This window comes from Cydia pomonella, chromosome 23, assembly GCF_033807575.1.
Source record: "Cydia pomonella isolate Wapato2018A chromosome 23, ilCydPomo1, whole genome shotgun sequence".
Classification (NCBI taxonomy): Eukaryota; Metazoa; Arthropoda; class Insecta; order Lepidoptera; family Tortricidae; genus Cydia; species Cydia pomonella.
In genome coordinates this window covers 4,488,357-4,510,860 of record NC_084725.1, presented here as the reverse complement: position 1 = coordinate 4,510,860, position 22,504 = coordinate 4,488,357, and the positions used below count along the sequence as shown (strand labels likewise).

The 22,504-nt window shown below is 39.4% G+C and overlaps 2 protein-coding genes across 3 annotated transcripts in view; one reads left to right on the top strand and one right to left on the bottom strand.

Annotated features, from left to right (window-relative positions):
* LOC133530528 (acyl-CoA Delta(11) desaturase-like) overlaps window positions 1–21,984 on the top strand; it is a 37,280-nt gene extending 15,296 nt beyond the window's left edge. The window contains exons 1-5 of one of the 2 annotated variants that reach the window (XM_061868467.1): window positions 15,873–16,429; window positions 18,470–18,668; window positions 19,069–19,231; window positions 19,684–19,857; window positions 21,072–21,984. In XM_061868467.1, coding sequence (XP_061724451.1) covers window positions 16,427–16,429; window positions 18,470–18,668; window positions 19,069–19,231; window positions 19,684–19,857; window positions 21,072–21,540 — 1,008 coding nt within the window. In that variant the 5' untranslated portion in view covers window positions 15,873–16,426 and the 3' untranslated portion in view covers window positions 21,541–21,984. Of the gene's footprint in view, window positions 1–15,872; window positions 16,430–18,469; window positions 18,669–19,068; window positions 19,232–19,683; window positions 19,858–21,071 lie in introns of those variants that run through there. The other variant, XM_061868468.1, reaches the window with a different exon arrangement.
* On the bottom strand, window positions 2,417–6,322 carry LOC133530790 (uncharacterized). Its single transcript, XM_061868859.1, has one exon. It carries the CDS (start codon window positions 6,320–6,322, stop codon window positions 2,417–2,419), a length of 3,906 nt encoding a protein of 1,301 aa, XP_061724843.1.
* Window positions 21,985–22,504: the final 520 nt, after the last annotated feature.

The following is a 22,504-nucleotide window of genomic DNA, read 5'->3' as shown; positions in this document are numbered from 1 at the left end:
TGTCTAGCATAGGGTTTTTTAGAATGGAGTTGGCATCAGCAGCTTTATCAAAAGTTACTGAAACTCTATTACGACCTACAGATTTTATCCCGTCCTTCTTAATATTTGTGACATTTGCCTGTGTTAAGAGCATACCTACATAGATAGCTTTTAGTGATGACTTGGAGTCAGCAGAGGATTCCTTTGAGATGTGAACTACAAATGGGCCATCGTCGTCAGCATTGTATCCGCGGGCTTCTGTGCTAAGATCAGGGTGTTTATACAAAAGTGGGTTCGCAGCATTCTCATCGGGTTGTTTATCTACGTGGGGGATGACGACATTCTCACATACTGTCGCTACCTGGTCCGAGATCTCTTTGTGAACGTGGATTGTAATTTTTTTAGGAGCTGGTTCTTGTGGGCTACCTACCGGTGATAAGCCTAATGTTTGCAGGTTTCTTTTTCTAGTATTATTGTCAATGTCCATGCCAACATTAGAGTTACCATCGGCTTCGTCAGGGGGCTTTTCCTTCTCATTCCCGTCCATTGGCCTAAGGGCCAAAAAGGCCTTACCCTAGCTTTATATCAGAGCAAATGTATATTTAACCTAATTTATATAAATAAACCACAACCAAGTTAATAAAAAAAGGATGAATTTGTTATTTATAAAGGAATATAACCTAAAAGTGAACAGACTCACACGGCGCTTCTGTCAAAAGTCCAAAGAACATTGACAAAATACATTGATTAAACTGTCAATGTCAAAGCTGTCAAACGTCAAGCGGTCAATTTATTTTTCGTCGATCACGTTGTGGCCATGTCGATAAAGTCATATCGATAAACTATCGGCATTTTTTACAATTTTATTAATACTTGAAAGAATTTAAACTACCTAAAATGAATAGATAACCATTATAACACAACTTTATATATCTTATCAACCAGTATGATTTTGTGAGTTTGATATTACAATAATCAACGGTGGAAATCCATGGTACACCGGCCACAACCAACTAAAATATGTTTTCCGCAATGATTGAGTTATTTTAGTATCCAATAACATTTCTATGATGTTAATTTTTAGTGAAGATATCGAAGCTTCAATTAATCGCTATTCCGTTCCGCTGTGTAGAGATTATTGTCTTACAGAGTCTGTGCGGAAACAGAAGAGTCGTGGAATGTATGGGGTCCAATACATTCCACGACTCTTCTCTTTCCGAACAGACTATAACATTAACATGATTAAAATCGATAAGTTCACATCCCTAAAACATGCTAAAAAATACACATACACATTTATATGCACACATACAGAGATTGCACACCACCAAAAAGGTTACGGCTTGAATATTAAATTTTATACTGAGAACAGACAACGGGAGGGCCTCTGCGCTTGAGTATTAAGTTGTGTATAGTAAACACCCCTATAATGGAACAGGCACCAGTAATGGGATGGTATAGACAAATCCTGTAAAACAAGTATTTACCATCAATTTTTAATCGCTGGCAACATATTACCATAAACAAGAGCCAAAGAGCAGCTTAAGTTTAATTTTTCATTGTTATTTGTTAATTTAAAAATTAAGGGCGCCATTTATCCCATGACTGGAGCAAAAAACCATAGTTTTAATTGATTAATAATATTGAAATACAAAACATAAAGGACGAATTGGACATTCAACTTTTAAAGCATAAAGCGGTAGAAATTTTACAGATGTCGGTAAAATATCAAAAAATACTCAAAATTTTCTCTTAAATGTCCCATGATTGGTGCTGTTCAATAGCGAGAGAGTGGACTGTAATTCGAAAAAGGGGGGCGATAGGGAATGAAATTTAGGGGCCGGTTGAGCAAGAAAGTTGTGAGATATTAAGATTAGAATGTTAAATTAAAACTAAAATGTGAAATAGTGTAGGGCGAAGTTACCTTTCAGTCCGGGAGTTGTGGGGCTGAATCGTTGGTCGCCGTTGAAGACCGCTGGTGGTGATTCTGGCTGTCCTTGTCGCCAGCTAGAAGTAAGCTCAGAACCGTTACCTTGAGTCGTCCAACTTAGACCTCGGATTTTCCACTTCGCGGATGTGCCTGGTGTCCTTCGTCCACACAACACTGAGTCTAAATGCTAGAGACGTGATTGGCAGTAGTGCTTTCAATAAGTTGCGAAAATTAGCGAGAACGACGAAATACGATGTTAACTAGTGGTAGGTTGATGACACACTGACGTGTCTATGACAGAGCAATATTCAAATTCCAACTGTGAGCTGATGTTGCCACAGTAAATACGAGAAAATCTTATAGAATACAAGGCCAAAGCTGGACATTCCGCCCACCAAAATGCATTTGTATTTTGACTAAGCGAAAAGAACAGTAAAAGTGAAACAAGTGCGATAATATTAAAGCTAAACGAAGAAGGGACGACACAAATGTAGTGCATTAAAGCGACTACGCAGGTAGTGGACACAGCTTGACCACAGGCCGTTTGTACAACCCTGTGGCAGTGCGCACAGTAACCACACGACAGATCCCGTCAGATCCGGGGTGTGTGTCGATAATGCGACCCAGGGGCCACTTCATTGGGCTCGTCTGCTCGTTTACAACGAGCACAAGTGTGCCAACTTGGACGTTAGGGTGTCTGTCGTGCCACTTCATCCGCTGCTGGAGAGTATGCATATACTCCTTCGACCATTTGTTCCAGAAGTCCTGGTGCATCTTCTGAAGCAACTTCCAGCGTTGGAGAGGGCTAACCCGAACGTCTGAGAAGTCTTCCTCAGGTACGACCGATAGGGGTTCCGTGGTGAGGAAATGACCCGGTGTCAAGGCCGACAGGTCGTTGGGGTCGGTGCTGAGAGGAGTTAGTGGCCTTGAGTTGAGTAAAGCCTCGACTTGGGCCAAGATCGTCGAGAACTCCTCGTATGTCAACCTTTGGTTCCCGACGACACGCGACAAGTGTGTTTTAACGGCCTTAATTCCAGCTTCAGCGAGTCCTGAAAAGTGTGGGCTACCCGGCGGGTTGAACTCGAAGTTGATTGTATGGTGTGCGGCAGCATCCTTCACTAAGCGTTGCAGGATGTTGTTCGCACCGACAAAATTTTTACCTTGGTCAGACACTAACCGGCTGCACCGACCACGACGAGCGACGAAACGCCGAAGTGCGGCGAGAAAAGCATCCGAGGACAACTCGGTGACGAGCTCGGTATGAATGGCCTTTGTTGCGGTACAGACAAAGACGCAAATATAACCTTTGTACGTCTTGTTACCACGTCCGCGACCGAGAGCGATGTCGAAAGGCCCACCAAAGTCAACCGCTGCGCTCGAGAAAGCCTTCAGCTGGGATATTCGATACGATGGTAAGTCGCCCATGAATGGCGCAGGAGCACCCGGTGGCCGAACCCGAAAGCACTTCATGCACTTCGATACGACTGCATAAATAGCCCGTTTCGGACACATAACCCAGAAATGTTGCGCTAGCAAGTTATGAAGTGTTTGGATGCCTGGATGCATGAACCGCTTATGATAATCATCAATAAGAAGGAAGGTCAGCCGATTGTCGCGAGGTAGAAGCAAAGGATGCTTCACGTCGAAGTCGAGAGAAGCTCGCGACAGGCGACCGCCCACCCTCAAGAGACCCGCGTCATCCACGAATGGGGACAGTTTTCTGAACGCTTTTGGGAGAGAGTTCGAATGATTTTTCAAAATGATTTCGATTTCCTGAGCGAAGCTGCGCTGCTGCACGAAACGTACAAGAACCATGAGTGCCTGCTTTATTTCGAAAGATGTTAAAGGACCGTGTAACAACTTCCCGGACGTTTTTCGGTTCTTCGTGTTGTTCGCGAAGCGGCAACAATACGCTAAAACACGTTGAAGTGTTCTTAACGACGAAAACTTCTCCAGTAGGTTGTCGATTAATGCATTGTCATTGGACACTACGAGGACTGTAATCTTTTGCTCATCATGGAGAACGTCCCTATCTGGCATCAGCACTGACTTAGGCCAGCTCTCAGTGGGGTGCCTGAGCCAATCAGGCCCGTTCCACCAGCAAGTTTGGTTGACTAAATCTTGGGGAAGCAAACCACGCGATCCGCAGTCGGCTGGATTGTCAGTGGTTCTGACATGATGCCAAGAATCGGGAGGAATAACGTCTTGGATATGACTCACACGGTTGGCCACGAACGTTTTCCACCTGGACGGACACGACTTAATCCAGGTCAACGTCACACTTGAGTCCGACCATGCAAAGATTCTGTCTACCGAGTGGAAAGGCTTCAAAGCCTCCACGACTGAAGCCATCAAGTCAGACAGCAGAACCGCTGCGAGCAATTCGAGACGCGGCACTGACAATTTACGTAATGGCGCGACCTTGGACTTAGCACACACGAGCTGTACGTCGACGTCACCCTCCTCAGTTACTGTACGGCAGTAGATTACGGCACAGAAGCCACGTTCTGACGCGTCACAAAATCCGTGGAGATGTAGCACGTCGAATTTCCCGACTAAACGGCGTGGCACAGCTACAGCACTCAGCGACGAGAGTTGAGTTTTGAATTCCTGCCATTCCAGCCTGATGCTTTCCGGGACATCTCCATCCCAGGAAACGCCCGAAACCCAAAGCAATTGCATCAGATACTTGGCGAGAAATGTTACAGGCGAGAGGAAACCTAATGGATCGAAGATTCTAGCTATCTCCGACAGAATGGTGCGCTTGGTGCACCGACCGTTAGGAGCAGCGGCGACACGAAACCGGAAAGAATCTGATTGAGGTTGCCATAGCAAGCCCAATATCTTTAGAGAAATATCAGTCATTTCTTCGAAATGTTTAAAGTCTTCCGAGTACAGATCAGAAGACGGAAGACTCTCCAAGAACTCACTACTATTGGAGGTCCACTTCCTGAGGTGGAAACCCCCCGACGACAATATTTTCGTAAGGTCCGCCTGAAGCGAACGCGCCTGCTCGACAGAATCCGCTCCGGTGACGACGTCGTCGACGTAGATGTCACGAGCGAGAACAGTTGAACCACTTGGGTATGCGGCTGCAGAATCACTGGCAAGTTGAGCCATTGTACGAAGAGCTTGGAATGGCGCAGCAGAAACCCCGTAGGTTACCGTTTTAAGACGGTAGTCGCGCACAGGACCGACAGCAGAAGGGCGCCACAAAATGCGCTGAAATTCAGCGTCTTCATCAGAGACCAGGATCTGCCTGTACATCTGTTTCACGTCACCTGTGAAGACGACGGCATGCCAGCGAAAACGTGTGAGCAGATCGAAGATGTTGGTCTGAAGCTTGGGCCCAGCGAGAAGAGTAGCGTTCAAAGACACCTCGTTGGCGTCCTTAGCGCTTGCGTCGAAAACCACGCGAAGAGGAGTGGTGACGGAATCGCGCAGAATTCCATGGTGAGGTATGTAATAGAAGTGGCCTTCACTTGTGGAAGGAGGTTCCACTTCTTCCAAGTGACCACGAGCCTCATAGTCATCCATAAATTCCACATACGCCCTTTTGAACTCGGGGTTGGAGTTCAACTTGCGTTCCAACGACGTGAACCGCTTGAGAGCAATTTCACGCGAATTGAGGAAGGTAGGTTTGTTCGCGGGATCGACAAATGGTAGTGGAACTACGAACCTGCCTTCTTCATTGCGATAGTATTTTTCAAGAAAATAGTCCTCGCAGCGTTGGTCCTCCTCAGATACGAAAGGTTTAGTCGGAGAACTAACGTTTTCTAATTCCCAAAATTTTTTTATAGAATCATCAAGCGACAAAATCTGCGAAGGACTCGACACGAAAAAACAATGATTTTTATTGTTACGATACGATACGAGAGCGCTTGTTGTGAGCTGACTCCCGTCACACTCACCCATAACGACCCATCCATAGATGGTTTTCAACAGAGTAGGCTGTCCAGGCTCCCCGCGCCGTATACCGGGCAACAACGACGAAACGAAGACCTGTGCGTTAAGTAACAGGTCCACCGGCGCCGGACGGGCGAAACCAGGATCAGCCAGCGATAAATTCCTGATGTGCGACCACCCCGACGAATCGACAGGTTGAGGAGGTTGGTCGGCACATACCGGCGACAAAACGAAAGCTTCGAGTTTAGTACTCAGTGAAGAGGGTTCATTTCCCATTGGCTTGACCTCACATGATAGTGCGCCAAATGTTTGATATGGCGAATTGCCAATGCCAAACACAGTGTGTTGTCCAGAAGTTTCAAACCCTAGCATTTCTGCACAGGATTTTGACATGAAATTGCATGCACTAGCACCATCCAAGAGCGCCCGCACTGGGCGGAAGACACCAGAACTGTCCCGAATTAACACCTGGGCAGTAGCGAAGAAGATTGTATTATCTCCCGCCATAGCAGCTAAAACTGTGTTATTAGTACTACTACTCATGCCATTGCTAGACGGTGCAGTGGCAATCTCTGTGCCCGTGGGAGCTTCCACACTCTTTGTGAAATGCAATAAGTTGTGGTGCGAGCGATTACACACACTACAGCGAGAAGCTCGACAAGTTTTCACCCTATGTGCATTTGAGAAACATAAAATACACAAACCCTTCTCCTTAACAAAATTAAACCGGCCATCATTATTGAGATTTATAAACTTGTTACATTTATCGAGACTATGTTGACCCGAACAAAAAACACAACTTGGTGTTGATGTAGTCGAAACGACAAGGGCCGTTTTGTTTTTGGTTAACGGTTTAACATTCTGAACTTGAGGCCTAACACTAACACTGGAGTTTTCCAAAGCCCTGCTCCGCTTTTCAATAAAGTTTTTTAATTCCTCAAACTTTGGAACTTCAGTATTGGAAGCGAGTTGTAACTCAAATGCTTCTCGGGTAGCGACATCTAACTTTGCCCAAAGCAAATAATATAACATAAAATTCTTGTCGGGGAGGTTAAATTTTGACAAAATAGTTAAATTCTCATTAAAAGTTCTAAAAACCCTTTCCAAATCTATTTTGGTTTTGACTGGCTCACAATTTAGCAGTTTTTCATAGTACATGACAGCAATTTGCCTCTTCCTATCATAATAGTTGGACAGTGTTTCATATGCACTGCTGTAATTGTCACCTGACAACGGAAAACTTTTTATTAAATCATGTGCGGAACCCTGAACGCTTGATAGAAGGTAGTGCAATTTCTCCACATTACTAATATTGCTCCGACTATGTATAAGGGAATCAAAAAGCTCCTTAAAAGACACCCAACTTTCCAGTTTCCCATCAAAAGGCGTAATCGATATTTTTGGAAGCTTAGCTAAATTATTCTCAAGCGTTAAAGATTTCACTTCAGGCTTATCACTTATTTCACTTCTAGCCATTTGTCTCAACCTACATTTTACGGATTTTAGCTTACTTTCAAATTCCTTGGTGACTTCATACTCCTCCACACGTTTTTCAGGTTTCAGTGGACGTAAAATCCGTAGTTGTGCTTTGTGAAAGTCCTTTTCTATATCCTTAATGTCTGATTCATCATACCCTTTCAAGTCGGAACCCTCAATATTTTCCAACCGAAAAATGGCGTAACCTCGCGCGACATGGAACATGTCTACTGTCGCGGGATCCGTGTCACTATCACCATGTACACTCATATTGTTTTAAGTGCAATTAAAAACACTAAAACGGCGAAAAACTCAAACTTAATTGCAAAATTAATTCAATAACAACGAAGTACTACTGACTGACACTAGTGACATTGACAGTTGACGTTAACCCTTGACAACTATGAGAATGTTGCCAGCAATATTAACCACGACTGAACGAATGATTTACTAAAAGCACTACTACACGGCCACCAACTTTCTTGCTTACCCTCGACTTTTTTATAAGTGTACCCTAAATTTTGAATTAAACAAATGATATGACCAAACAAATTTGAATAAGCAACAAACAACGAGAAACGAAAAACCAAAGGTCACTTTTCAAATTATGCGGATCGAAGGCCAAAATGTTCAATAGCGAGAGAGTGGACTGTAATTCGAAAAAGGGGGGCGATAGGGAATGAAATTTAGGGGCCGGTTGAGCAAGAAAGTTGTGAGATATTAAGATTAGAATGTTAAATTAAAACTAAAATGTGAAATAGTGTAGGGCGAAGTTACCTTTCAGTCCGGGAGTTGTGGGGCTGAATCGTTGGTCGCCGTTGAAGACCGCTGGTGGTGATTCTGGCTGTCCTTGTCGCCAGCTAGAAGTAAGCTCAGAACCGTTACCTTGAGTCGTCCAACTTAGACCTCGGATTTTCCACTTCGCGGATGTGCCTGGTGTCCTTCGTCCACACAACACTGAGTCTAAATGCTAGAGACGTGATTGGCAGTAGTGCTTTCAATAAGTTGCGAAAATTAGCGAGAACGACGAAATACGATGTTAACTAGTGGTAGGTTGATGACACACTGACGTGTCTATGACAGAGCAATATTCAAATTCCAACTGTGAGCTGATGTTGCCACAGTAAATACGAGAAAATCTTATAGAATACAAGGCCAAAGCTGGACAGGTGCCGTTAACATATTGAGGACCAAACCAAAGAATACAATACTCACACATACTTGACCCTGTCCAGGTTACTTATTGTTAATCGTACATAAAAATGTGGGTGCGTGTGGGAGGCTACGGTGACAGCAGAGCTGGCCCGAGCAAGAGTATTTTTCAGTTTCACCAAATATCAGCACATCGTTTACAGTATTTGAAATGTAAAAAAATTGTTCATATGCAAAAATATCAAACATTGAACAAGTATTTTTTATGAAACGGAAAACAACGGGGGCAGGTGCCTACCTGCCGACGCCCAAGGAAATAAGGTGACTGCTATAGTTAATGGCCAGTCCTAACAATAGGACTACTATGTTAACCACATGTTTACGGCACCAATTATGGGACATTTAAGAGAAATTTTGGAGTATTTTTGATATTTCACCGACATCTGTAAAATTTCTACTGCTTTATGCTTTAAAAGTTGAATTTCAAATTAGTCCTTTATATTTTCTATGTATTTAATGAAAGCTACTGCAATTGGTTTTAATATTATTAACCAAATAAAACTATGATTTTTTCTCCAGTCATGGCATGAATGGTGCTATTAACTTTCAAACTAACAAATATCAATGAAAAATGAAACTTAAGCAGCTCTTTGGATCTTGTTTATGGTAAAATGTTGCCAGCGATTAAAAACTAATGGTAAATACTTGTTTGTCTACACTACAATCCCATTACTGGGCCCCTACCGGGAAAATCGAAGTTCGTCAATTGCGGGCATTTTTCTCTGTCACTCTAATTACGTCTTAGTAAGAGTAAAAGAGAAAGATCCCCGCCATTTGCGAATTTCGGGTTTCGCGGTAAACCCCCTGGTGACTGTTCCATTATAGGGGTGTTTACTATATTGCCTAGTTTCTTTCTGATTTGTTAGGAGTGGCCAATTACTATACCTATACAGTTTTACGACGACGACAAAAACACGTAATCGCAAGTCCGATCATCCACAATAAACTTGACATAAATATTCTACGCGGCGTCTTTACGTAGGTTTTTTTATACTACGTCGGTGGCAATCAAGTATACGGCACGCCCGCCTGATGTTAAGCAGTCTCCGTAGCCTATGTATGCCTGCAACTCCAGAGGAGTTACATACGCGTTGCCGACCCTAACCCCCCCCCCCTCCCCCCCTCGTTGAGCTCTGGCAACTAGGGCGTGCAGTCCCGGGACCGGTTCCTAGTTTTTCATTTCCCGGTACCGGGTCGGAGCCGGTACCGGGATTCCCGGTTCTCCCGGTTCTTTATGCTGAGCTGAATTATTTTTATATATTTTGTTTGACATCATTTAACTGTGAATCTTGCAACTAACTTTAATACTAATGAAAAGGAATCGTAGGAATAATTAAGATTTTTTTATAGAATAAAAAACAGTTTTAGGAATAATACACTTAAATCAGTCTTTATAGTTACTTTAATCAGTCTTAATTGATTAATCAGTTAACAGTGTCATTGATCATAACCGTAATGTTATGAATCATGTGTAGTAAGTAATACTTACAAACACCATAATATTTTAAACATTATTATTATGTTCACAATATCATAATTATCATAATATTGTAATTAAAAAAAAAACAAATTGTGCAAAGTTATACAAATTTTAATATCTCAACCTGACTATTTATGTAAGATGTCGTCGAATTTACTTGACGTAACGCTAATCATTATTTTAATTTTAAATGTGAACTTAAATAATATAAATCAGTCTAATTATAATAGTTCAATATTTTTTCTATTTCAACTGTGATTAACTTAAGATAATTGTAACATTGCAGTAATATAATAATCAACACACTTAAAACAAATACAGTTCTTTTTTTTAACAAAAATATAATCACCTCACAAATAAATAATTTAACATAAAGAACTTATCAAATACCTAATCTAATCATTGGCTTAAGAACGGATGGAACTGGAGATCAATAACAATTAGACACAAGAATGTGATTTATAGTTTTATACATAAACATTGTAGTTTAAGTCTTGTGTATATAACATTTATTAAACTCTGAGTAAAAAGTAATCAATATTACGGAAACTTAAACGTAACATTAACAAATTATAATCAGGTATTTCAGGTCATTATCTAACATTTGAATCTTACAAAATAATAAACTTTTGCAAAATTACACCTACAAGTTCAAAATCAAAATCTGACTAGTTATGTTAATATGTCGAATTTGTTTGACGAGACGCTAATGATTACTTCAATTAAATGTCAACTTAAGATGATATGTATAAATCAGTCTAACTAAATCTAGTACTTAGTCCAATACTTTTATTTGCATCTCTTTTCTTGATAATATGTCCGAAGAAAACTAATGGCGTCTATGGTACGGTCACCTAGAGATGTTCGCAATCGATTGCATATATATGCGACGCTGCCGAATTTGCCGGTGCGTTAATTTTACTGATAATATAAATGTTTATTTGATGTTATGGCGGGAACCGGGAGAACCGGGACTCGGTGCTCAGTACCGGTTCTTTGGATTCCAAATAAATCCCGGGATTTCCCGGGAAATCGAGAACCGGTATTTCCCGGGAGGACGCCCTACTGGCAACCTTACTCACCGGCAGGAACACAACACTATGAGTAGGGACTAGTGTTATTTGGCTGCTGTTTTCTGTAAGGTGGAGGTACTTCCCAAGTTGGACTCTGCTCTAGATCTGGAATGACATCCACTGGCTGTGCCCTACCACACAAAGCGACATTCACAATTCCTATACCTCTCGTTTGGATGTAGTTTATGGACGTACCCGGGTCCAAATATTCTACGCGGCGTCTTTACGTAGGTGGAAAGAAACTAACCTTTGATACCTAAAGAAGTGACCTGCGTGGGCCATCTCGTCTCGAATTGCTGTATCGCATAATCTAAAAATCTACCTACTTTATTAAAGAGGAATTAGGTCAATATGTCTCTAGCATTAAACTATAAAACTTTTTCGGATTTTCCTACTATCAGGCCGCCTCGCGCCGTGCTCCGCTGTTTCGCGTAGTTCACCTTCGGGTCAAGTCAAGAATGTCAAGATCGCCAAAGAGATTTTGAAATAGAGGTGTACTGTCAAAGAAAACTTTGTAGCCACGTACAGGAGGATGGGCAGATTTGTATGGACACTGGCCTATGAACCAATAAGAATAAGCGACATACCATTATAAAGGTTTTTTTTATATACTCCAAGTTTTTTGTATGACGAGTCTTGTCAAATCTCTGTTTAATAAAAGATGTCAAAAAAAAGTAATAAAACGAATAAAAAACTAAAATATCGTGACACAAAATCATCGACAATAACAAAACCTTCATGATCTGCTACACAGGAACTTAGTATCGAAAAAAACTATATACTTAATCACGTTATCACGTTTCAACTCTCGCTACTTTTTGCAGCGATAATTTTTTTCACACAAAAATTTGGGACTACCAGCCATAGTAAAAGTTTTACAACTTAGAATAACCTATCCGGTGACATACCGCTTGCCCTTATTGGTCAAATAGGCCAATTTGCCCACTCTCCTTTACCGCCATCTTTTGACACATGATTAAAACGTTTAGAACGCCATTTGACTTTGATACTTATCTTCCACTGATGTGTTAAATATCAAAAAATGGAGCCACTTTTTTATATTTAAGAAATTTGACACATATCATAAAAAAATAAGGGTCAAAGTCAAATGGCGTTCTAAAAGTTTTAATCATGTGTTGAAAGATGGCGGTAAATTTGCTGCGGCTACAAAGTTTTCTTTGACAATCCACCACTATTTTGAATTGGGTTGCATATTGTTTCTAATTTATGTTATCGATTTACCAAAAATAGACTAGGCTAGACTCTTAACATTTAAGTAATGACATTTCTATATATTTTCTAGCCAAACACAAATGAAGCTACAAACACCTTGTATACTAGATATTTTTAACACAACTTCAAGATCACAATCTTAAAATAAACCATCATAAAAACTAACAGTGCAATTCAGACCACACCATAGATAAGCCTTGGAGGTTAATTATGCCTATTCGTACCAAAATGACAAACAAAAACTCACAAACACTTGCTCCGGACTTGGTTTGAATATTGATGAAAATGGAAACCGGAAAGCCTACATTGATAAAATTTCTGTTAAGTTGTCGAGATTTGCCTGTGCCCTACTCAAATAGGATATTTTATCATTTTTGAAGTCGGTTTACTTGTTTTTCGTAAAAAGTTTTTATTATGAGACATCTAGATCGTGTCCAGATTTTATCATACGTTTTAGTGCTTTTTTAAGACTGGGTCGTCAGTTTGAGTCACGTTTCCCGGTACATGCGGCAAATGTGCCCAGTACAGTCACATGTTCATGATACCATCGTCATAAACTTGACGCGAGCTGCCCTTGACTACCCGATACGACACGAGGTCACTCTCTCCTTCATTTGATCCATGTATGTCCTTCTTGACTCCTCTCTCTTCCTGTTTCCTTCGACTTTCCTTTCTACGATCTTTCCATATCATAGTATATTACGCTCCACCGCTCACTGGTAACCTTTAGTTTGGAGTTTAAAGCCTTCAAACTTCAACATTTATTCAGCAAATAGGACACAAGGGCACTTTTACACGTCAACATGGAATTTACATACAAGTACCTCATTTGACAACTGAGTTTGAGCATCGTAGGTTAGGAGGGAAAGCTTGCACATATTAAGGAGTTTGCGCGACACGAGGAAAGATGAGTCTTCATTAGCGCTTTCATCTATGTGTTACTAATCCTTACTAGTTCTGTCTGTATGTGTCTGTTAGTCACGCTTCAGCTCAAACGCTTAACCGATTTAGATGAAATTTGGTATGGAGGTATTATGGGGCCACGGGAAGAACATACGATAGTTTTTATAAATCACCACGAAGCCAAAGCTAGTTTATTACTAACTTACGAGTATGACTTAGACATTTAGCATGTTGAATTTAATAAGGTGCACTAAGTAATTGTTTCTGTCATGCAAATATCGGGCATTTACCCGACACGTGCGAAAATCTGTGTTCACAACGATACCATTTGCATAAATTTGGTGTACCTATTCTGTGCCCGCCCCACATGACAACCGCCATACAAGAGGCGGAATACACCATAAATTTCAGATAGACTTACATACATCCGAAATTTCCATAATTGCCTATGACATGGTGACATGTAAACATCAAGTTAATAAAAATAATTATTTTAGGGTTCTATTTGAATGTTAGAAACACAAAAAGAATATCTACCTTAGTAATATAAGATTGCATGTCCAAAGGGTATTTAATAAAATCGGCTCAACCGTTTAGTAAGTTAACAGGGGACATCGAGATGTATACCTACTTAAAAGGTATACTTTAAATTACTATACCTCAATGCTTAAAATACACGGTGCCCGCGAGGAAACGGAAATTTTTTAACAGTATATTCTGAAGCGATTGGAAAAGTTTTTATGAAAAAAAATATCGCACAAACATTGTGGTTTTTTTTAAATAGAGTTAATACCAATTAAAAAAAAAACATTTTTTTATTGTGTTTCTGTGCATAACGCCTTTTTGATAGCGATGTCGCTACTATGGGACCTAGTCTAGACGTCCTTATTGACAAATATCAAAGTAAATAAAAAATGTTTATTTTACTTTCGCAATAATCGTCTTAAAGTTAGTGATTAGCACTATTAGCAGACATAGAAGTTTTTGTGGCAAAATAAAGTGTTTGACAAAATGAAATATCGACATGTCTGTTATCGATGTTACCTTAACGTTACATTTTTTTTTACGTTCTTAATGTTACGTTATATTTTATGAAATGAAGATAGCTACCGCAAAATACACAGCACGTTCAATATCTTCATTAATATATTTATCGTTTTCTATTCTTTTAGCACTGTATACTACGGTTTATGTTTTTATTTTTAAGTACAAAATAAATGTAATAAAGAAATTATGTAAAGATTTGTAATAAATTTTTATTCTTGATCTTGGTAATGAACAGCGAGTAGAATTTACATCTCTTAATTATTAATTTATGACTGACTTATCGATAGCAGATTTATCGATGTTTAATTTTTCGAACACTCGTTTTGCCACAAAAACTTCTGTCTGGTGATTAGACAGGAAGAGACCCTTAGAAACAGACCAGGACAAGGAACACTTTTAATAAACTAGTTTTTACGAAACTATTTACCATTCATATTAATCCATTATTTTTACAAGAACACGGACTTATTAGGCATTTGAAAACATTTAAAAGAGAAAGAAAAAAACAAAATTTTTTTTTTGGCGGAATTGACTTAAATTTGTATAAGACTTTTTCCTTCTTATGGCCTCAGTAATACGTGGTTAAATTTTTCCTCGCGGGCACCTTGTACAGTCAGCGTCAAATACTTCGTAGCAGTCAAAGTAGCCAAATAGTTCGGTACACCATATATTTAGTATGGTGTACCGAACTATTTGGCCACTTTGACTGCTACGAAGTATTTGACGCTGACTGTATATGGACACATATCCTCCTTTTTACCTTCGCCGCGGTCGGGTAAGAAACAACTTTACACAATTAATGGTGCCTAACACAAATTTATGACACTAACTTAGTTTTAGATAGTGTCGGATCGACCATGGTCCCAGAAATATTTAAACATTCGGCTTACACTTGATAATTGGTTCAATTTGAAGCTCTTTTCTCTTGCAGCTCCTTCGGCAGCGCACGGACATGTGCAGTGGTTGGACGCCAGTTTTGGTCGAACGTTAATTGCAAATAACCATTATAAATTGAACCGTAAACCCTAACAGATTCGGTTCAAGGTATAATGGTGAATGGCCAATAATGGTTAATTGCATTAACGTTTCGGCCAACACTGTTGGACGCTCCGAGCCTTTGGATTTATGTGATTGGATTACGGATAATGACCATAAAGAAGTAAAAAAGTAAAACTTCTTTTTAGATTAATTTGTTCATTTACCTAGAGAGAGAGAGAGAGGGAGAGAGAGAGATAATCATTTATGCATTTTTTTTTAATTGTATTTCCTTACTTGGTTGGAATATTGTTTGTTGTTGTTGTTTGTTGTTGAAAATAAAAAAATAATATTTTAGGGCTCTCCGTAGCAGCTGTTATTGTGATAGGACAATGTGAAAACGCTCTTAGGTGTCATTCGCACTTGACCATTGGTTTTTATTCCAAGTTCTGCTTTCCTGCAGCTCGGCCATTGGTCGGCACGGGAACTCACCAAGGACGCTTTGGGCTTTGGCCCTTTCCACTCCAGCCTAGCAGAGCTTGACATTCGGCCTAGTTTTTTGACACATTAGGCCATTGCTGGTTCGCTACCGAGCTCAGTTCTGTAGCTCGGCCTTTGATCTGTGGGCCATTTTATTGAATACACTACTGACACTTTTTGTCTAAAAGTCAAAGTCTAGGCAAAGGCATAAAAAAGCGTCCCAAAATTACCCAACATTTTCCATTCCTTCCATTCTGTCATACAAATTCTATGAAAAATGGTACCTAACGGAATGGAAATAAAAATCTTGGGACACTTTTTTTCTCACATTAAGATCGAAAGAGCTTGCGATTGTGAGTAGAAAGAAGCATAAATATATATCCAAAAAAAAATAGTCTACAATTTAAAAAAAAAGGCACACAAGATGTTCACGTTCTCCATTGCGTTTATTTTCTCACGGTCTTTCTTATATTTATTTTGGATTACATTTTTATATGCCTAAAACCTGTTTGAAATATTTTTACGTAGGTACCTACTCAAAGTTATCTATTGTTCCTTAAAAAATGAATTTTAAGTTCGTTTGTTTTGTGGTGTCGCGGAACCCACTTTACGCGGCACCAATTTGCACTTGTCCAGTTTATGTTTCATATATCATAATCTTCACTTGGGTCACGGCAATAGTGCCATAGAAGTTTTGTTCGCGCACACTAGTGTTATATTTTTTACAATTTGATGGTAAGTTGTATTACTTAGCAATTGTATACTTACTATACTTTAATGGTTTAATTAATCTGCGACCAGCGACGACCGGTCTGGCCTAGTGGGTAGTGACCCTGCCTATGAAGCTGATGGTCCCGGGTTCAAATCCTGGTAAGGGCATTTATTCGTGTGATGAGCATGGATATTTGTTCCTGAGTCATGGGTGTTTTCTATGTATTTAAGTATGTATACATATTTATATATTATATATATCGTTGTCTAAGTACCCTCAACACAAGCCTTATTGAGCTTACTGTGGGACTTAGTCAATTTGTGTAATAATGTCCCATAATATTTATTTATTTATTATTTATTTAATAATTAATTAAGTGCAGTTAGTATAGTTGTAGTATTCGCTCTTTAATGTGTATGACATGCTGCGCATACATGCTTTCGATGGCATTCCCAACCAAAACCTCAACTTAAAATAATTATTTCATGTAATAAATGTTATCTCTTTTGTGTGCCTAATAAATAAAATAAAATAAAATGGGATATAAAATGACGATGACGATTTACAGTAGTAGTAATTTGAAATTTAATAAGTAAACTGCATTTACGCTACTAATATCCACATCAGGCACATCACATAGTGATGGAGATGAACATTTTCATAAAATCAGAGCCTGATTAAATTCAATTTAGAGATGAGCCGAATATTTGCCAAATATTTTTTATTATGTAGACCCCGGACTTTTGTCGCAATGACGTCACAATAGGGTAGTTTGGGGAGTAAACGGAGCGGTGTTAATTAATACGGTTCTGTTAATTAAAATTTAATAATCGCCGGTAGAATATGAAGCGTTTTCGAATGGTTAGGTAGTTATAATTGACCGAAGCGAAGGTTCAACTTGGGCAAAAAGTTTTTTGTATGTCCGAATGTACTCCTCTACAGCTCGCATTTCTCAACCGATTCTCGTGAAATTTTGTGAATAGGTTCTGTAGTTAAATAGATTTTTTTTTCAAAATTGTGGAGACATGGGGGTTCTCGAGGTCTACAGCTCACAGAGCCACTAGTTTCATAGATGAACCGGTAAAAACCGAATATGCGGATATTGTCTGTGGTATCCGCCTTATTGTGTGGAAAAATCACTATGTTCTCGGATTCACGCTCTGAATTTCTGAAAACAACAATTGTTATTCTTAAAAAGGATCAAGTGGTTAGTTACCTACTTTATGGGGGTTTAAAAGAATAAAAATACAAAATTACTTTTTCACCACAACTCGTCGGATCTTTATTGTTCATAAAAAAATAATTATCAAAGTCGAACTACTCTGTAAAAAGTTATGCGTGGTCTAACATAAAAAAAAATATACGCGTAGACTTGAGAACCTCCTCCGTTTTTTTCGTCGGTTAAAAAACAGAAGATTGCATTTTACTCTCTTGAGTGGCAAAGTAATTTGATGTAAATTTCGAGTTATTTCCTCACGTTTCCTTGGGATGATTTTTTAAGTGATGAACTAGAATAATTAAGTATTTAATAGATGATATTTTCCTCGCGTTAGTGAGGTGATACTTTGTATGTTTCACTCAGCAACAAAGTTTGGTTAACCTTTGTGCTTGAAAACCCTCGCAACACTCCAGATTCTACTTTATGAATCACTCGCTATGCTCGTCTTTGGAATCTTTCTTCTTTGGGTTATACAAACACTTTTCCCCTTGTAAAACAATTAACTACGTTTAGAATAAATAAATAAATACATATTTTACCAAGATCGACCTAGTCCCAAACTAAGCAAAGCTTGTAGAGTCAGACCAAGCTAAGTTGGCAGCGATTTTGATGGAAGTGCAAGTGTTAAGTAAACGTCATAATTTCATAGATGTTTGACGTTTAGAATAACACTTGCATTGTCTGGTCTATCGCTGTCAACTTAACTTGGTTTGACTCTACTATGGGTATCTATGCGATGATGTACATATTTATATTATACAGATAAAACCAAACTTAGATATATAGATAGGTACGTTTACCGCGTTTACCTTAGATTGGAGTTTTAAAAAACACTTGTTTTCAGTTAACAGATATGGCACCGTACATAGAAGAAAAAGAGATATCGTTAGCAGAGAATTCTAAGCCCCTACCTCCACAGACAGCGCCGCGGGAATACACGATAGTGTACTCTGTGGTACTGATCTTCGTGTATTGGCACATTGGAGCGCTGTATGGGCTGTATCTGGGGTTCACCTCTGCAAAATGGGCGACTATAATATTCAGTACGTATAATAATGTTATTTGTTTTTCAATAATTTTATAAGGTTATGGACTGATGCCTTCCTTTTATTGGTTTAGTTATGTTTCATAGATGTTGGGCGATCAGAACCTCTAGTGTAAATTTATTCGACGGCGTGACGTGACCGTACGCGTTGGCGTTAAGTCTCATTTTATGGGATTTAGAGACAGCGAGCCAAGCGGGACGTTTTGGAAACTCAAAATCCCATACAAAATGAGACTTAACGCAAACGCGTACGTCACGTTTCGCTATAGAATAAATTTTCACTAGAGGTACCGAGATTAGTAGGATAAATGATTAAAGAGCTCGTAACCTCACAGAGTTTAGACAAAAACTAATCCTGATCCTAAAAAAATTTTAACTTTTTAGTTATAATATTTCAGACTACGTGATATACGTGACAGGGGGCTTCGCAATAACGGCCGGAGCGCACCGGCTCTGGTCGCACCGCGCTTTCAAGGCCACGTTGCCGCTGCAGCTCCTGCTCATGCTGCTGCAGACCATGTCGTGCCAGAAGAGTGTTCTTAACTGGGTCCGGGATCACAGGTTGGTACATACTATAATCATTAAACGAGCGCGAGCGAACGAAAAAGGGCAAAAATGTTTTCGTATGTCCGGCTTTTGCTCCTCTATAATAAAATTATGAAACATCTTTATTATCTCTAATTTATTTATTGAATGAAGTGAAAATGATAATTTATCTTAAATACAGTCAATATCATATCTTGTTGTTTTTATATGTATATATATATCTTTTTTATTTATATTTGTATATGACATATTGTTTTGTGTTTATTCTGTGCTAGACTTCTTATTGCATCTGGAACACCTACTGACATGACATAAATTTATTTAATTCCGATACCTAAAGGTTGTCTGGAAGAGATCGCTTTAATAAGACCGCTTGTTGTTTACCTCTTCTTTATGTGTTGTATTGTTTCTGTATTGAATTGAGGTGTGCAATAAAGAGTATTTGTAATTGTAATTGTTTTAAACAGGTTACACCACAAGTATTGCGACACTGACGCGGACCCATACAACTCAACCAGAGGGATATTTTACTCCCACGTCGGCTGGTTGCTGGTGAAGAAACATCCAGAAGTCATTCGAAAAGGAAGAACGATTGACATGTCGGATTTAGAGAACAATCCTGTGTTAAAGTTTCAAAAGAAGTAAGTACCTTCAAAATTGACAATTTTACATTTTCGATATGTGAAAGACTGTCATAGGTTATTAAATATTGTTGGGTGTAAGGACTTTCAGGGTGTAAGGAAGGAGGAAATCATTTGGATCCGAACTTAAGGGTGTAAGATTTCTGGAATTCATAATTGCCTCGACTCGGCTAAAGAAAGTACTCAGCTGCTCGTAGGTGATTCTGTTCCCCGAGAACTCTACCCATAAGCGTTTTACCTGTTTTGTCTGCCGCTTCAAAGATACCTCTCAAATTGGGGCTGCTCGAGGGTCATGGACTATGACTCATGATGGTCATGACCTCCCCCTGGGCCCGTTCGGTCTACAATTAATAAGTTTCAATATTTTATTAGTGAAAAAATAAATAGAGTTTGACCATGTGGCTCCCCACTCCCCCTCCTGACCATAACACTGGGTCCGCCCTTTGAAGAGACTCGGCTAATTTATGCTTCGTAGAGCGTTGTCACACACTGCCTTTGAGATATTTGTCAAAATATGTCATACGTACAATTTACAAGATCGTCGGTCGGTCGTCAAGTTTCAAAAATTGCGAAAAAAAATCTTAAACTTGACATATTTTTGTATAGAAATCGAAATATTCCATTTTTAATATAAATTTAACAATTTTACATGAATTTTACTTAATTTTTAATAAAATTGATTTTACAAGCTTTTATTTGACTTGCCCTGTTAGTATGTATGGGACAAATCTTGCAAGTTAAATTTGACCCACTTCCCGGTTTCTGATGAAGCTGAAAATTTGCATACATATGTAAGTCGGGTGACAATGCAATATTATGGTACCATCAAGCTGATCTGATGATGGAGACAGGAGGTAGCCATAGGAACTTTGTGATAAAACAACGCAACCTAATTGTGTTTGGGGTTTTTGAAATGTGCCTTTGAAAAAAAAAATTAAAAATAGAACTTTTTGGAAATTTTGTATTTACTAATAATTATCTCTTTCATTCATAGCTGCGTCCTTAAAGAACGTACGGCGAACCACCTTCCACTCGATCGAACATGCTTCGAACCGTACTGAGGTCGCGGTGCGGTACGCACCACTGTTAGTGCTTATACATAGCGAGTTGTCCCCTCAATAGATTAGATCTTTTTGGCTGCGAGCTGACTTTCAGTTTTTTTACTTTTAACGTTTCTATTAGATTTTTTTTTACTAAATCACATTTTGTTTCAGATACTACCTCATTTTGGTCACTCTAATGGCGTTCATACTTCCCGCGCTAATACCAGTAATCTTCTGGCAAGAGTCTCTGAACATCGCACACCACGTTTCCCTAGTCCATCTCGTCGTAGGGTCTCATATGACATTCGCTATAAACAGTATCGCGCACGCGTTTGGGACCAAGCCTTATGATAAAACCATATCACCGACGCAAAGTCTATCCTTGTCTCTGGTCACATTTGGAGAAGGATATCACAACTATCACCACGTTTTCCCATTTGATTATAGAGTCGCCGAATTGGGAAACAATTATTTAAATTTGACTACGAATTTCATCGATTTCTTCGCGTGGATCGGATGGGCGTATGACTTGAAATATGCGTCTCCTGATATGGTTGCGAAAAGAGTGAAAAGAACAGGCGATGGGACTGATTTGTGGGGACGAGTTATAGAAGATGCGGACACCTATTCGGGCCAGTAGACCACATGGAAACTAAAACTATGATGACTCGATTTTTTTTGCATCAAACATGGAAATTAAAAATACTTATAGGACTGACAAGCATTGACGAAGAGCTTAATATAACTACAACGCCTCGTTGTCGTAGTAGGCTTAAGTGTGTGTGTGTGTGTGTGTTTGTGTGTTCTAATAAGTCGTCAATCTCTATAGATATTACATTTTTACCTTTTTATTTCCATACTCTTGCACTCATATGCGCTAACACTCGTACGACTTGAAATATGCGTCTCCTAATATGGTTGCGAAAAGAGTGCAAAAGAACAGGCGATGGGACTGATTTGTGGGGACGAGTTATAGAAGATGCGGATACCTATTCAAGCCAGTAGACCACATGGAAACTAAAAAACAGGATGAGAAAATCGATATTGTAAAACTAAGTGAATATATGGACGCAGTTTTAAATAATCTTTGTTTGATTTAAAAATTCCCTGTACCTCGAACCATGATGACTAGATTTTTTTTGCATCAAGCATGGAAATTAAAAATACTTATAGGAGTGACAAGCATTGACGAAGAACTTAATATAACTACAACGCCTCGTTGTCGTAGTAGGCTTAAGAATCTTACTATATTACTAATAATTTTGAAACGTAAAATCTGAACGTGTGTGTGTGTGTGTGTGTGTGTGTGTGTGTGTGTGTGCGCGCGTGCGTGCGTCCGTGCGTGTGTGCGTGCGCGCGTCCGTGCGAGTGTGTGTGTGCGCGTGTGTGTGTGTACTGTGTGTGTGGCGTTCATACTTCCCGCGCTAATACCAGTAATCTTCTGGCAAGAGTCTCTGAACATCGCACACCACGTTTCCCTAGTCCATCTACATTACATTACTTCAAACATATCAGTTGGTAACGCATATACTTAAAAAGGATAATATTTTATTTTATACATTTTGAAGTCCTATGTCACGTACCTACTTATGTATTTCCTTAGA